Consider the following 17,341-nt stretch of genomic DNA (forward strand, 5'->3'; position numbering starts at 1 on the left):
GCAACAGTAACAGCACACGGAGGTACAGTTAAGTGCTTCAAGCCACGACAGAACAGCCCAAAAAGTTCAAAGGGAAAATAGATCAAGCTGTAACTAACTGATGTGTTGCTCAGAACAGAACAGAACAGAGTGGACTAGGCCAGTGGATCCACTCTGAATACCCCACAGTGAACAGGTTAGACTTAAAGCTCCAGTAGAGGTAGTAAGGAGGACAAAGTAGATAGGTATCTTAGCAATTAAGAGAATTTGGTTAGTAACTAAAAGGTTGCTGGTTTGACTCCCCGAGCCGACTAGGTGAAAAATCGACCTATGTGTCATTGAGAAAGGCACTTAGCACTAATTGCTTCTGTAAAGCTTTCTGTAAGGCTTCCGACTCGGTCAATCACCATATTCTCATCGGTAAACTCAACAGCCTTGGTTTCTCAAATGACTGCCTCGCCTGGTTTACCAACTACTTCTCAGACAGAGTTCAGTGTGTCAAATCGGAGGGCCTGTTTTCCAGACCTCTGGCAGTCTCTATGGGGGTGCCACAGGGTTCAATTCTCGGCCGACTCTTTTCTCTGTATATATCAAGGATGTCGCTCTTGCTGCGGGTGATTCTTTGATCCACCTCTATGCAGACGACTCCATTCTGTGTACTTCTGGCCCTTCTTTGGACACTGTGTTAACAACCCTCCAAACAAGCTTCAATGCCATACAACATCCTTCCATGGCCTCCAACTGCTCTTAAATGCTAGTAAAACGAAATGCATGCTTGTCAACCGATCGCTGCCATCACCCGCCCGCCTGACTAGTATCACTACTCTGGACGGTTCTGACTTAGAATATGTGGACAACTATAAATACCTAGGTGTCTGGCTAGACTGTAAACTCTCCTTCCAAACTCAAATTAAGCATCTCCAATCCAAAGTTAAATCTAGAATCAGCTTCCTATTTCGCAACAAAGCCTCCTTCACTCATGCTGCCAAATATACCCTTGACTATCCTACCGATCCTTGATTTCGGCGATGTCATTTACAAAATAGCCTCCAACACCCTACTCAGCAAATTGGATGCAGTCTATCACAGTGCCATCCGTTGAGTCACCAAAGCCCCATATACTATCCACCACTGCGACCTGTATGCTCTTGTTGGCTGGTCCTCGCTACATATTCATCGCCAAACCCACTGGCTCCAGGTCATCTATAAGTATTTCCTAGGTAAAGCCCTGCCTTATCTCCGCTCACTTGTCACCATAGCAACACCCACCCGTAGCACATGCTCCAACAGGTGTATCTCACTGGTCATCCCCAAAGCCAACACCTCTTTGGCCGCCATTCCTTCCAGTTCTCTGCTGCCAATGACTGGAACGAATTGCAAAAATCACTGAAGCTGGAGACTTATATCTCCCTCACTAACTTGAAATGTCAGCTGTCAGAGCAGCTTACCGATCGCTGCAGCTGTACACAGCCCATCTGTAAATAGCCCATCCAACCAACTACCTACCTCATCCCCATATTTGTTTTTGTTTTTTGGCTCTTTTGCACACAAGTATTTCTACTTGCACATCCTCATCTGTACATATATCACTCCAGTGTTAATTGCTAAATTGTAATTACTTCGGCACTATGGCCTATTTATTGCCTTACCTCCTTACTTTATTTTGCACACATGGTATACAGATTTTCTATTTGTGTTATTGACTGTACGTTTGTTTATCCCATGTGTATCTCTGTGTTGTTGTTTTTGTCGCACTGCTTTGCTTTATCTTGGCCAGGTCGCAGTTGTAAATGAGAACTTGTTCTCAACTGGCCTTCCTGGTTAAATAAAAGTGAAATAAATAAACTTGTGCGTCTGCTAAATAACAGAAAAAATGAAATACTATGGAGGTAAAGTGATGCCTTCTCCATAATAAATACAGTGTCATCACCACTTCCATATGATAAACCTGTCATATAATTTTCTAATTGTATAACCATCAAAGACCTATGGCGAGGGTATTCCCAGTGACAGAGCTCCTTTTGTCATAGTTAGTACACAGTTGATGGAATGAGATGTTTTCTATCTAAATGTAAGGGACTTAATACAGTTCCATTCCAGCCAGTAGGGGTACTCATGTGAAGCCCGATAATAAATAAAGAAATATAGTTTAAGTAAATTGGGGAGCGGAAGAAAAATGAATAAAAACTGGTGTAAACTGCTGTTACATATGCTGACATGATTAAAGGTCTGGTAAACAGTAACTTTCACGTTGTAGTTTATATTATAAGCTCATAGAAAGGGTAACAACTCCAGCTGACGTAACATCCTACTGCTCCCTCCAGGAGGTCTGGCTCAGTCAGATTACCCACCAAACCAAAATTGGTTCTGTGATCATCCTTCAGATGTTTCTACAACTTGACTGTTGTCCACCTGTGGTAAATTCAATTGGTTGGACATGGTTTGGAAAGGCACACACCTGTCTATATAAGATCCCACAGTTGACAATGCATGTCAGAGCAAAAACCAAGCCATGAGGTAAAATAAATTGCCAGTAGATCTCCGAGACAGGATTGTGTCGAGGCACAGATCTGGGGAAGGGTACCAAAAAAATGTCTGCAGCATTGAAGGTCCCCAAGAACACAGTGGCCTCCATCATTCTTAAATGGAAGAAGTTTGGAACCACCAAGACTCTTCCTAGAGCTGGCCAAGAACCTGATGGTCACTCTGACAGAGCTCCAGAGTTCCTCTATGGAGATGGGAGAACCTTCCAGAAGGACAACCATCTCTGCAACTATCACAACATCCGCCGAAGTCGGTCCCTCTCCTTGTTCGGGCGGTGTTCGGCGGTCGACGTCACCGGTCTTCTAGCCATCGCCGCTCCACCTTTCATTTTCCATTTGTTTTGTCTTGTTTTCCCGCAGACCTGGTTCACATTCCCTCATCAGACTAACTGTATGTTACCCTCTGTTTCCTCCATGTCTGTGTGTGGAAATGTTCTTTGTGTAGGGTGTTACGCTACAGGCTGGCTTGCACAAGGTTTGTTTCATACTTAGGTTTGTTTGTTTTGTTTAATCCGGTTCATGTTACCGTGGTTGTGCTTTGTGCTGCCTCGCCTGTGCCTTTGGGCCAGGGTGTATATTAAAGTTCTCCTGTTATCACCCATCTCTGCTCTCCTGCGCCTGACTTCCCGGTAACCAGTCACTCACCCCGTTACAGCAACACTCCACCAATCAGGCCTTTATGGTAGAGTGGCCACTCCTCAGTAAAAGGCACATGACAGCCCTCTTGGAGTTTGCCAAAAGGCACCTAAAGACTCTCAGACCATGAAAAACAAGATTCTCTGGTCTGATGAAACCATGATTGAACTCTTTGGCCTGAATGCCAAGCGTCACGTCTGGAGGAAATCTTGCACCATCCATACGGTGAAGAATGGTGGCGGCAACATCATGTTGTGGGGATGTTTTTCAGCAGCAGGGACTGGGAGACAGATGAATGGAAAAAATGAGGGAAAGATGAATGGAGCAAAGTACAAAGAGATCCTTGATGAAAACCTGCTCCAGAGTGCTCAGGACCTCAGACTGGGTCAAAGTTTCACCTTCCAACAGGACAACAACCTTATGTATACAGCCAAGACAATGCAGGAGTGACTTCAGGACAAGTCTCTGAATGTCCTTGAGTGGCCCAGCCAGAGCCTGGACTTGAACCCGAACGAGCATCTCTGGAGAGACCTGAAAATAGCTGGGCAGCGAGAGAGGATTGGCGGAGAAGAATGGGAGAAACTCCCCAAATAGAGGTGTGCCAAGCCAGTAGTGTCATACCCAAGAAGACTCAGGACTGTAATCGCTGCACAAGGTGCTTCAACAAAGTACTGAGTAAAGGATCAGAAATACTTATGTAAATGTGATATTTTCGTTTTTTATTTGTAGTAAATGTACTAAAATTTCTAAAAAACGGTCTTTCCTTTGTCGTTATGGTGTATTGTGTGTAAATTGATTCAATTTTAGAATATTGTTGTAACTGTCACACCCTGAGCTGTTTCACCTGTCTTTGTGATTGTCTCCACCCTCCTCCAGGTATCGACCATCTTCCCCATTTTGCCAGTTGGTTTTGTTCCTCAAACCTACCAGTGTTTTTCCACTTGCTCCTGTCTTGTCTAAATTCATGTTTTCTGCCCTGAGCCTGCCTGTTGTCCTGTACCTTTGCCCCACTACTCTGGATTACCGACCTCTCCCTGCCCTGACCCTGAGCCTGTCTGCCGTCCTGTACCTTTGCCTGCCTGTGTTCGAATTAATAAACTTTTGTTACTTCGACATTGTCTGCCCCTGGGTCTTACCTTCAAACGTGATAGTAACGTAACAGAATGTGGAAAAAGTCAAGGGGTCTAAATACTTTCCGAATGCACTGTAGGCAGTTCCACCACAACAGGAGGCAAGAGAGTAGCCAGCTGCTCATGAACCCATTAGATATATGCAGAGATATGTGCAAAAAAGACCAAATCGACAACGGCAATACAGAAAATGATGGTTTAATGTTATCATGGGGATTTGCTTGCCTAGAATATAACTTTATTTATTGTTAGGATATCAACATGGATGTTATGGTTCTTAAATCTTTTGCACCATCCCTGTTTCCGTGATACAGTTGACTTCCTAAACTGTCCCTGTAGAAAACAAGGGGAGGAATCCAACAGCAGCCCAACAGCTCATCCCTGTTTCCATGAGACAGTTGACTTCCTAAACTGTCCCTGTAGAAAACAAGGGGAGGAATCCAACAGCAGTCCAAAGGCTTTGTACTGCTGTAATACAGATGACTGTGTACCGTCAACATCCAGTCACTATGACTACAGTGCTTTGCTACCAAGAAAAAAAAATAAACCTTTGAGTGCCATACAGAAAAAGTTAACTGTGGTTTTGAGAGTATGGGAAGAAACCTACTGTTTGTGCCACTCCTAAACATCTTATGACTAAAGTACCAGTGAAGTCAAATTCAGGCCTACAATACTACTGTAATCAAAGGCATGTACTGTAAATCCTTTAACAAATATTAGACTCTTACCCTTTGGCCAAACTCTCCAGGTTCACCAGGTAAACCAAGTTGACCAGTTGGACCCTGGGGGGAAAAGCGCTTGTCATTTTTCTACTTCAGCTCTGACTGGTAAAACTACAGAGCTAGTGGGCCTTTTTGCATGTACCTGTTATCTATACAGAGACATGTAATTGGGTCAAATATGAAGGTGGGGTCTACAGAGGAAGTAATAAATGGTGGTTCCTTACAGGGGGTCCTTGGGGACCATTAGGTCCTGGAGGGCCACGAGGTCCTGGCGGTCCCTGGAACATAGAACAGACAGAAAGACGTAACAGAGTCCAGGAGAGACAGTCGTCACTTAGTAACAATATACTGTACGTCATAGGAACGGCAATAGTGTTAAAGATACAGACCCATGCTCGAAATACTGAACAGAAAAATATGAAAATAAAATGATTATATCTATGTACTCACAGCCTCTCCTTTCAAGCCCTCTCTTTGAACCTGCCAAAATAAAGGTGTGGTTTAAAGCACTTTTAAACAGGACTAACAAACAGTAATCTACATCAAATTTTAAATATGTGTTTTTTTACTATCAGTCTATGTTTTTGTATCAGGTTGGCACTTGGCATCCATGCTAGTGAAGTACACAGTACCTGACATGAAACTATACGGCATACTATGTTTAGGAACTCACCATATCCCCAGGCATTCCAGCAGGGCCCGTCTCTCCCTGCAAGACAGTGAAACCACAAAGGAAATTAAACACTTTCGAAAAGTTGTCTCTTTAAATCATCTGTGTGGTTTATGGGGTAATATTTCAGATGACACAGAGACGTTAATCATTTCAGACAAGGGAAATAGTTGTTTCCGGGATGCAGTGTTAAGTTAAGTTTAACTTTTCATACAGTGCTTGAGGTGTGCGTGTGCGTGCGTGCGTGTGTGTGTGTGTGTGTGGAATTGTGGAATTGTGTGTCCCCACAAGTTAGCTGTACAAGACTGTGTGTGCCTGTGCCTGTGCCTGTGTCTGTGTCTGTGTCTGTGGTAATTATAGTCAGACAAGAGAAAAGTGTTATCAAGACAGATATATGAGTGGGCTGCCTTCGATGGTTAAAAAGAGGGAAAACAGAGGAATGTCTGAGATACAGACAGTAACTTAACAGTTCAGTCTGACTAAGGCTTTTGCAGATAACGTCTCTTTTTTGAAAGATTTACCTGCAATGATTCTGATATTATGTGGTTGTTTTACCTGCTAATGCACTGATTGTGAGTCACTCTGGATAAGAGTGTCGGCTTATCAATAATAAAAAAATGTAGTATAGCACATCACTTCATGTTTGATGTGTTTTCTTGAGTGTTCTTTGAGGAAGGTTTTACTCCAATTCATATGTTGTATTGTTCATGATCATGTGTTGTATTACGGTGTTTGATAGAGAGAAAACCATACCTTTTCCCCTTTCACTCCAGCGGCTCCAGGTGCGCCAATCAGTCCTCCCAAACCCTAGACAGTAAATCGAAACAAACAGCTTTCAGAAATGAGAAGTAGACTACCAGCGAAAGGAACTTTCTCTCATGTGAACATCGGTATGCACCTGCAAAACATTATCAGAAAACGATAACTCACATCTTTTCCAGGAACACCAGGTTTTCCAGGGAATCCATCTATACCTTTGTCACCCTGTGAGGATCAAGGAACAGTGTTCAATGGAAAATAGAAAGGGTCTTCTAGGTACGTAAGAAATGATATTCAAAAGTAGCCTGTTATGACTAACAATAACCTTGCCACAGCTTCCCAGCTATACTGCATTCTATCCAAGGCTTTTTTTTTTCAAAAGAATATCAGGGCTCCTGAGTGGTGCAGCGGTCTAAGGCACTGCATCTCAGTGCTAGAGGCGTCACTACAGACCCTGGTTTGATCCCAGGCTGTATCACAACTAGCTGTGATTGGGAGTCCCATAGAGCGGCACACAATTGGCCCAGCGTCGTCCGGTTTATGGGAGGATTTGGCCGGGGTAGGCCGTCATTGTAAAATAAGAATTTGTTCTTAACTGACTTACCTAGTTAAATATATATATTTTTTTTTAATTGTCAATACCAGCAGGTAGCTAGTGCTGAATACATTACACATGTCTCACATGTCTGTCAGGCTTTGTGACTGTTCCATCTGCCAACAACATGGATACCCCTGACCCCCAGCTGACCGCCAGAATCCTCTCCTAACCACAACTTTCTATTCTGGACCACCGCTTCCTGTTCTGAACCACCAGTTCCTCAGTCACCTCCAGAGAAGTAAACGCTTCTCCCGACGTCGATTCTCTCCGAAAACAGAATGACTGGCTGACTGATGGCTTTAACATGACAGCTCAGAAACACAGAAAACATAGCCATCATCATCATCGTATTCCTACAGGACCCCTCTGTTAACCTGTCAGAACATGCTTCATGCTGGTATGTTTTTCAACCCTGCTACATGGCTTTGGGTCAGGGTTGGTGGGGGAAAGCCACGTGCTAAATATATAGACAGTACTGTACACGGTTTATTATACTTAACTTTATGTGCTGACAGAGACGTACGGTATGTCAACGACCAATGGATGCGGTACAGGTATACATGGGTTATGAATGTGTAATGAAGTCCTTATGTACTGTAGGTGTTACCGTTTTCATCTCGGTTAGCAGTTCATTTCACACAACCCATCATGTAAATAATCTTCTACTCTCGCTGTCTAAAACCCTTCTCCTTTAACCCCATTCTATCTCTATGACACTTACCAGCACATCTAAATTCTACCATCTCACATCATCACCCAATGCCGAGGACAGTCTATCTCAAAAGTCTAATAACAATCATAGTCCTCAACGACCCACTTGACATACTGTGTGAAGCCCAGTAGGCCAGGAATCATATAGACTACTCCATTTTGGGTGCTACTTCAGTATAATCATTATAATCATAGGCCACAATCACTCTGAGGGATTGACTAGTGTGTTACATCCTAGTCAATGGCCATCCGCAGCAGTGAAAGTCTATATTTCAGGAACCCTTAAAGGAGGTATTGACACACAGTACTGTGGGCAGCTATCCTTGAATGAGTGTATTAGGATCAGCCCCCTCAAGCCCAGGACAGGAAGTGTGGAGAGTGCATCAGGGAAGCCAGTTCACATCTGTCTGCACCATTACTCCCTTCTGAGATGGAGGTCTATATTCCTTCTCAGAAACGATGGACTTAACCCTTAAATAGGAAACAATTCTGTCAATTGGTAAACATTGAAATACCTTTATTTAAATTGGTATACCTACAAGGAATTGGTATACCCACATGGAATTAGTATACCCACAGGGAATTGGTATACCAACAGGGAATTGGTATACCCCCATTTGCACATTCCAGCTAGGTGTGCCTGCTATTTTTAAAGTTAACCAAACCTGCTGGAGCCTTTTATTCTCAACTCTGTACATGCAGTTATATTTGATTTCTTTAACCAGTCATGCTTGTGATGACCTATGACACTTGATGATCATTTGAATCAATTGTAGGACATGTAATAATACTTACCCTAAATCCTGCAGATCCTTTATCTCCTTTCAAACCGTTTTCACCCTAACATAGTACAACACAGACATACAGTCAAATCCAAAGATTCCTTTAGAAAACATAGGTTTGTCTGAGACAAAAGCATTCATTTATTTGGCTTATATATGTACTATTTTTTACTGTAACTTCTACTCACAACGACACCTTTGGGTCCAGATGAACCAGGAAGTCCTGAGTCTCCTTGAATTCCCTGTAGGAACAAAAGGACCAGACATTATATTGACGGACAACAGATGCAGAGTAAAGACCAGTAACATACAGATACTACTGATGCAATGTTATTACCCAATAATTTCAAATTGAGCAGTAATATTGCCCATTAGGTCATATGAGGGGCAAGAGATTAAAATGGGTAAAAAAAAATATTTTGCTGTGTCTAACTTGATAAGATAACTTGGAGGTATATGGATTCTGTAGAGGCCAATTAACACCCAGAACAGCAACAACACCGTTAGCATTGTGACCCTCTTGAGGAACCCTGACCCCTGACCTCTGGTCTAACTGAGCCAAATGTGGGAGAGTCAAAGTGCAATGGAAAGCCACTAATGCCCTATGCTAGGCTCCCTGAGGAGCAATGGGTTTAGCTAGGAAGTACAGTAACAGTCAAAAGTTTGGACACACCTAGTCATTTGACAGTTTTGTAGAATAATAGTGAAGACATCAAAACTATGAAATAACACATATGGAATCATGTAGTAACCAAAAAAGTGCTAAACAAATCAAAATATATTTTATATTTGAGATTCTTCAAAGTAAATACCCTTTGCCTTGTTGACAGCTTTGCACACTCTTGGCATTCTCTCAACCAGCTTCATGAGGTAGTCACCTGGAATGCATTTCAATTAACATGTGTGCCTTGTTAAAAGTTAATTAGTGTAATTTCTTTCCTTCTTAATGTGTTTGAGCCAATCAGTTGTTTTGTAACAAGGTACTGTAGGGTTGGTATAACAGAAGATAGCCCAATTTGGTAATAGTCCAAGTCCATATTATGGCAAGAACAACTCAAATAAGCAAAGAGAGATAGACAGTTCATCAATACTTTAAGACATGAAGGTCAGTCAATGCGTAACATTTCAAGAACATTGAACGTTTCTTCAAGTGGAGTCAAGTGCTATAATGAAACTGGCTCTCATGAGGACCACCAATGGAAAGGAAGACCCAGAGTTACCTCTGCTGCAGAGAATACGTTCATTAGAATTACCATCCTCAGAAATTGCAGCCCAATGAAATGCTTCACAGTTCAAGTAACAGACACATCGCAACATCAACTGTTCAGAGGAGACTGCATGAATCAGGCCTTCATGGTAGAATTGCTGCAAAGAAGCCACTAGTAAAGGACACTAATAAGAAGAAGAGACTTGCTTGGGCCAAGAAACACGAACAATGGACATTAGACCGGTGGAAATCTGTCCTTTGGTCTGATGAATCCAAATTTGAGATTTTTGGTTCCAACCGGCATGTCTCTGTGAGACGCAGAGTAGGTGAACGGATGATCTCCGCATGTGTGGTTCCCACTGTGAAGTATGGAGGAGGAGGTGTGATGGTGCTTTGCTGGTGACACTGTAAGTGATTTATTTAGAATTCAAGGAACAATTAATCAGCATGTCTTCCACAGCATTCTGCAGCGATACGCCATCTCATCAGGTTTGCACTTAGTGGGACTATCATTTGTTTTTCAACAGGACAATGACCCACCACACCTCCAGGCTGTGTAAGGGCTATTTGACCAAGAAGGAGAGTGATGGAGTGCTGCATCAGATGACCTGACCTCCACAATCACCAGACCTCAACCCAACTGAGATGGTTTGGGAAGAGTTGGACCGCAGAGTAAAGGAAAAGCAGCCAACAAGTGCTCAGCATATGTGGGAACTCCTTGAAGACTGTTGGAAAAGAATTCCAAGTGAAGCTGGTTGAGAGAATGCCAAGAGTGTGCAAAGCTGTCATCAAGGACTCCCGTGTTGCGCAGGGTTCTGATGCTCTGCATCTCAGTGCAAGAGGCATCACTACAGTCCCTGGGTTGAATCCAGGCTGTATCACATCCGGCCGTGATTAGGAGTCCAATAGGGCAGTGCAGAATTGGTCCAGGTTTGGTCATTGTAAATAATAATAATTGTTCTTGACTGACTTGCCTAGTTAAATAAATGTGCAAATTAAAAAAGGCAAAGGGTGGCTACTTTGAAGAATCTCAAATATATTTTGATTTGTTTAACACTTTTTTGCTTCCTACATGATTCAATATGTGTTATTTCATAGTTTTGATGTCTTCTCTATTATTCTACAATGTAGAAAATAGTCAAAATAAAGAAAAACCCTTGATTGAGTAGGTGTGTCCAAACTTTTGACTGGTACTCTAGGTAATGAGTAAACTCACCACAATACAAAAGTATTAGTATCATCAAGGAATTCAGTTACAAGGACATGCTATGTTCAGGATTTTGTTTGATATAATTGACTCATTTCCCTGGTGTACAGTCTAAAAAACATTAACTTTCCAAAGTTCTGTCAACAGGGGGCTCTTGTCCCCACTAGTCTGAGCTGAGACCTTCTTTTTGGCTGGGAGTCTGGGACTAAGTGGTCACACAGCACATTGGCCAAACCTAACCACTCTCTCTCCCCCCTCTTCCCCTCCCTCTCTTTCCTCTCTCTCTTCCCCCACTTTCCCTCTTGCTTTCTCTCACCCTTCTCTCCCTCCCTCTCCAGCTGCCTCAGACAAGGGAAGTCAGCCAAACAAGTCACAGTAAATCAATAGCAAGCATAGAGGTAATTGTCTATCAAATGTCAAACGCCCACCAAGACACAGAACACAAAGAACAAGGCTGTCTTTGATATCAGAGTAGACAAAACCAAATAAAACTCTTAACTTTAAACTAACTTACATCCAAAACACAAGACAAGGGTTTGCAAAGAGCAGACTGCATGTAGTCATGAGAGTACATTGGCTATTGTATACTGTCCGAGACATATATGGAATCAACAAAGAGAACTAGAACGATCACCCACCTTTGGTCCCAGAGGTCCAGGTAATCCCTGATCGCCTGCCAGCCCTGATTCACCCTGTCACAATAAAGCAGAAAGATCCAGAAGTTAATCAGAAATGTTTACATCATAATAACAGTAACTTATTGTACTAAAATCTTATTGTAAGGTGGTTGTCTCATACTTTTTCTCCTTTAGATCCATCTTTCCCAGCAAGACCTGCCTCTCCACTGGTTCCCTGGAAGTGGATTTTAAACAAAATCATCTAAAAATTGTACGTGTCCAAATGCAAAGTCCGCTTGCAGACAAGCAGCAGAACAGATACTATATGTCAAGCCTCACCATTTAATGACGCACCTCTGTGACAGACATGTCATGAGAGGTACAGAACAGGGGAAAAGCATCCGTATCACAACTCTTTAGGATCATCTCACCTTCTCCCCATTGGATCCTTTGTCACCGGATGTCCCCTGGCTACCGGGATCCCCCTATAGAGAGAGGAGAGGAGGTTAGAGTGGCTTGACACCGGTGATGCGTAGGCGTAATAGTGTAACAACAGATGCAGACAGCGACGAGGTGCAGTGAGACAACATGGTCGGGTTCATTTCCTGAACAGGGATTAGTAGATTACTGTTAGAACATGTAGTACACAATAAACACATAAAAACAGACTTCGGGACAAAACAGAGAGTTATTCACATAAAGAATGCACACACTGTACGTAAACAAGCAAGGGCAAACAGATAGAACAGATTCAACTTTTGAGCAATGGCGTTGGGGGCCCAACTATGTTAACAGCGGTCCGGTCCGGTTCTCGAAGACCCATAGTGTTCTCCACGCAGAGGTCAGTTCATACACACAGGCAAACTCAACACTAACTCAACCTCACTCACACATAGCCAACCCAACCCCAACCTCAATCTCAATGAAAAATTGCTTTAAAAATGATGTATATCCTTTCAACATCCTAGTTTTGGTTTGTGCTCTGATGTCTTCATTGTGCCAAGGAATCCCTCCAAAGAATTAGAAGAAACCAAAAAAACCATGAGTGTTTAATTACATAGTGCCAATAAGCCTTCAACCAGCAGAAAGACTTTACCGTGACTTTACTTCATAAACCAATGTACCCTTTCATTACTCTCAGAGCTTGTACCACTTTGACGCATTCTTCATCAAAAGAGAGAAACATTGCAACAAAACGTCTTCATACAACCGCCTATAATGAAAATACATTATACACAAAATATTTTAAATTGCTTTTGTACGATTGTCTAGTCTAGTCTGTTGAGTATACAAAACATTAGGAACACCTTCCTAATATTGAGTTGCACCCCGTTTTGCCCTCAGAACAGCCTGAATTCATCTGGGAATGGACTCTACAAGGTGTCAAAAGCGTTCCACAGGGACGCTGGCCTAGGTTGACTCCAATGCTTCCCACAGTTGTGTCAAATTATCAAGTTGGTTAGTTGTCCTTTGGGTGGTGGACCATTCTTGATACACATGGGAAACTGCTGAGCGTGAAAAATCCAGCAGCGATGCAGGTCTTGACACAAACCGGTATGCCTGGCACCTACTACCATACCCTGTTTAAAGGCACTTAAATACTTTGTCTTGCCCATTCACCCTCTGAATGGCACACATACACAATCCATGTCTCAATTGTCTCAAGGATTAAACATCCTTCTTTAGCATGTCTTCTCCCCAGTGGTGGAAAGTACTTACTGTAAGTAAAAATACTTGAATGTACTACTTAAGTAATTTTTTGGGGTATCTGTACTTAACTACTTAGATTTTTGACAACTTTTACTTTTACTTCACTACATTCCTAAAGAAAATAATGTACTTTTTACTCCATAAATTCTCCCTGACACCCAAAAGTACTCGTTACATTTTGAATGCTTAGCAGGACAGGAAAATGGTCCAATTCCCACACTTATCAAGAGAACATCCCTGTCATCCCTACTGGTCATCCCTACTTTACAAACGCTTCATTTGTAAATTATGTCTGAGTGTTAGAGTGTGCCCCTGGCTATTCACAAATTAAAAAAAGAAAATTGTGCCGTCTGGTTTGCTTAATATAAGAAATGTGAAATTATTTTTACTTTCACTTTTGATACTTCCGTATATTTAAAACCAAATGCTTTTAAACGTTTACTAAATCAGTATTTTACTGGGTGACTTTCACTTTTACTTTTCTATTTTCTATTAAGGTTACTTTTACTCAAGTACGACAATTGGGTACTTTTTCCACCACTGCTCCTCCCTTTCATCTACACTGATTGAAGTGGATTTAATGAGTGACATCAATAAGGGATCATAGCTTTCACCTGGATTCACCTGGTTAGGCTATGTCATGGAAAGAGCAGGTGTTCTTAATGTTTTGTATAGTCAGTGTATTTTCTATAGTAGCAATCAGAGCATGAAAAGTGATGAATTCACTTTTAGCCCTTACAGTCACTGTGCCAGCATGTCCATTCTGACCCCACCTGTGGGTGTACTAAGTTTTGCAGTCTGCTTAAAAAGTTGACACAAACGGAATTGCAAAAACCCTAGGGTAGAAACATGGATTTTCCAGAAATAGAATGAAATAGAATAGTCATGATATTTCTATGGGTTTAGCAGACAGAGATAGATTAATAAATAGTTCAGAAGCAGAAAACACCATGTGTTTGTAGCTTCATGCAGTTTTATCAGTAAACTTCTCAGACATTAGGCGGATGTTCTTCTCCAACTCGCCCTGGAAATTCCACCACCACGCCATGTCTGCAAATAAATACATTTCCAGGATTCAGGCATGCATCTTTTTTTAGCTAAGGGGTCGGCTGCTTGTGTTGTGAGTCGACATAGCAGGAATGTGATTCTAGGACGTTGAGACTGTTAACCTGATCTTGGTGTCGGAACCTAATATTTCCAAGTCCTAACACTGTGGATATCAAAGCAGGAAGTTACACTGCCTACATATTGCATACATGTTGAAATTACAGCACACTCGCTACAGGTGCAGCTGTCAAAACCATAACATAACTTTAAGTGCATTTCAACCAGATGCGAGAAGTGTGGCCTTGCTTTCCAGCCTACACTGTGGCCATCTTAAGTATCCTCCTTGTGACTAGACCTGGGTTCACATAGTATTTACAAATATTTCAAATACTTTGAGTACTTCATTGAGCCCTGCCTGGAGTGTCAGATGGTTTGGAACTATCTACCAGGTCAAGCTCATTCAAGCACGGCAAAAGCATAAAAAAGGACACAAATCTTATTTGAACCCAGATTTAGTATGGTCTGGACTGGCTGTGTGCTACATGCCTGGCCTGGTCTGTGCTGAGGGGGAAATTATACCCTATAGCTCCCAGCTGGCAATGCCACGTAGGGCCGACCCAGTGTGTGTGTGTGTGTGTGTGTGTGTGTGTGTGTGTGTGTGTGTGTGTGTGTGTGTGTGTGTGTGTGTGTGTGTGTGTGTGTGTGTGTGTGTGTGCATGCACGTGTGTTTAACAGACCCAAAGTGTGTGTTTCTAACGGAGCGGGTGGGCGTCTGCGTGGGCTTGTCCTCTGAGCTACACTTCCTCTGTGGCCAACAGTCCTGTAATTCTCACTATGACATGTAGGACCATTTTCCTACTCCTAAAGAATGGTATGGTATTCCTAAAAAAAATATTGCTTTTCTACACTGCTACTGCACTTTAGATGTAATTCTGTCTTTGTTAAATGTGTGTGATAGATCCAATGAGACAGACATCTTTGGTTGTAGAGGGTTAGGATATGATGATGCCCTTGCGTTGTTATTGTTATTATTATTACGACATGTGAGGAGTTTGACTGTCAAAACCATGACCTTACCTTCTCACCTCTGTCTCCCTTGACAGATATTACTTTGCCCTGCAAATAATCAATCAACATGGATCAATTATTATCGAGGCTGGAGAAAGAAAAGACAGCAGAAAAGATAAAAGAGGTGCATGCCACTTAGGATAACAGAAACTTCTAAGTCTAATATCTATGTAGATTAACACATCATCTAGCAGGAACGTTTTAATCATATACTACACACAATATAAAAAAAAACCTCAAATATGAGGTAAACAAGTTATGTGCTACTATGACAGTTTACTATGTTTACTATCAAGTGCTTATCCTTAAAATGTGAGGCCAAAACAGATCTGTTATCTTAATTCGATATGCTGTTGTTAGAGAATTTTCCAGCTCAGCAGGAAATGCAAATTGTAGCGTATTCAACGTTTAAAAGGGCTTATAAAGTTGGCAATTTCCAATTGATTTGACTTGATTTACGCTAACGAAAATGTTTATCAACACCTACAAAATTCTCAATTAATTATAATCTACATAACAATTCACATTTCATGTCGCTGCTGGATTATTTTCCTGCTGTGAGAAACAGGGTCAAATGAAGATATCAGATCTTGTAAATGAGGCATTAGTATGGTTGACATTATCACAGTAATGTTTTCATACAGTTTCTCCTTTGGCTCCATTGAGGCCAGTAGGTCCAGCTGCTCCCAGAGCACCAGTATCACCCTGTAAGAGTAGGCATGTGACATTGTGACAGAGCACAACAACGAGCCCAGAGAAATAGATCCAGGAACAGGGAATATTGTTGTATCACACACGAGATATGGATTAAGATGAGCGTTAGATGACCTTTTCACCCTTGGGACCGGCAAACCCAGGTACACCGATCTCTCCCTGTGGGGAAGGAACATTATTGATCCATTATTTCATCAGGTGGTCACATTGAATATGAGATCTCTTTTGCATATCACTAAAACATTAATAAATAAACAGATCTTTGGAAACCATCAAACAACACTTCCATTGTAAGTATAGAGGAGATATGGCCTATGATTGAATTTTGACCTATGCATCTTACCCTCTCTCCAGCGGGACAGGAGCAGTTGACCGCCTGGGGTCCTCTCTGCTGCTCCACACCTGCAGGGGTGGGGGTGGGGATCTCTATGGGAGGGGCCTCTGTCACCACCTTCTTGGGGCACTGGAATTAAAAAACAGTGTTACCGTCTGAAGGTGAGCCAGGTAAGTGGGTAGGACAGAGAAAAGGAGAAAAAGGAAAGATATCTCTCAGGAAACAGTGAGGTATGACAGGCATTCTGTCCAGCAGAGTGTCCCAGGCCCACCACAGTGACAGATGATTGGCTGACTCACTTCAGTGGCTCACCACTGTAAGGTGAGTATGAGAACCATGGCAGACATGCTCCTGGAATGGCCTACCACAAAGACAGGTGCCCTGTCTGTCTGTCTGACTGTCTGACTCACCGGCCCGGTGGGCAGATCACAGCAGGTCTCCAGCTCAGCGTGTTTGGAATCACAGTAGATGATCATCCTCTGGAGGTCAAACTGCAGGGACAGAAAGTCACAAAGTTAGCTAAATGTATACACTACAGTACAGTACATGAACACAGAATCACAAGATGGACACTAGTCAAAAATACAGTATAAACAGTACTTCCTTAAAGATGTACTATGCAGAAATCGCTCCGCCATTTCCTGGTTGCTAAAAATCGAATAGTTCTCCTAATTTGAGTTTAAGTAACAAAACAAGCAAATATAGTGTAGAGAATCATTGTACCATTTAAATTGCTGTGAAATATCTTTCCAATAAACAAAAATATTGTATTTTCAGCTGTTTGACACAAAAACAAAACTTAAGAATGAGAAGCATAGAAATGGGGCACATAGAACAAATCTAGTGCAACTTAGACTTGCTTTCAATGAGAATGATCCATAACACAGATTTCGATGTGAATTCGGTT

The 17,341-nt window shown here is 42.1% G+C and overlaps 1 protein-coding gene across 2 annotated transcripts in view; it reads right to left on the reverse strand.

The window, feature by feature from the left end:
- LOC115173728 (collagen alpha-1(XXII) chain-like) overlaps positions 1-17,341 on the reverse strand; it is a 75,151-nt gene that overhangs the window by 24,414 nt on the left and 33,396 nt on the right. Inside the window, exons 8-23 of one of the 2 annotated variants that reach the window (XM_029732077.1) lie at positions 16,845-16,925; positions 16,444-16,563; positions 16,215-16,259; positions 16,029-16,091; positions 15,396-15,434; positions 11,993-12,046; positions 11,743-11,796; positions 11,583-11,636; positions 8,719-8,772; positions 8,544-8,588; positions 6,611-6,664; positions 6,434-6,487; positions 5,684-5,719; positions 5,461-5,490; positions 5,235-5,288; positions 5,017-5,070 (exon numbers count right to left, since the gene is read on the reverse strand). In XM_029732077.1, the coding sequence (XP_029587937.1) occupies positions 5,017-5,070; positions 5,235-5,288; positions 5,461-5,490; positions 5,684-5,719; positions 6,434-6,487; positions 6,611-6,664; positions 8,544-8,588; positions 8,719-8,772; positions 11,583-11,636; positions 11,743-11,796; positions 11,993-12,046; positions 15,396-15,434; positions 16,029-16,091; positions 16,215-16,259; positions 16,444-16,563; positions 16,845-16,925 (891 nt within the window). The remainder of the gene's footprint in view (positions 1-5,016; positions 5,071-5,234; positions 5,289-5,460; positions 5,491-5,683; positions 5,720-6,433; positions 6,488-6,610; positions 6,665-8,543; positions 8,589-8,718; positions 8,773-11,582; positions 11,637-11,742; positions 11,797-11,992; positions 12,047-15,395; positions 15,435-16,028; positions 16,092-16,214; positions 16,260-16,443; positions 16,564-16,844; positions 16,926-17,341) is intronic. The other variant, XM_029732078.1, reaches the window with a different exon arrangement.

This window comes from Salmo trutta, chromosome 34, assembly GCF_901001165.1.
Source record: "Salmo trutta chromosome 34, fSalTru1.1, whole genome shotgun sequence".
Classification (NCBI taxonomy): domain Eukaryota; kingdom Metazoa; phylum Chordata; class Actinopteri; order Salmoniformes; family Salmonidae; genus Salmo; species Salmo trutta.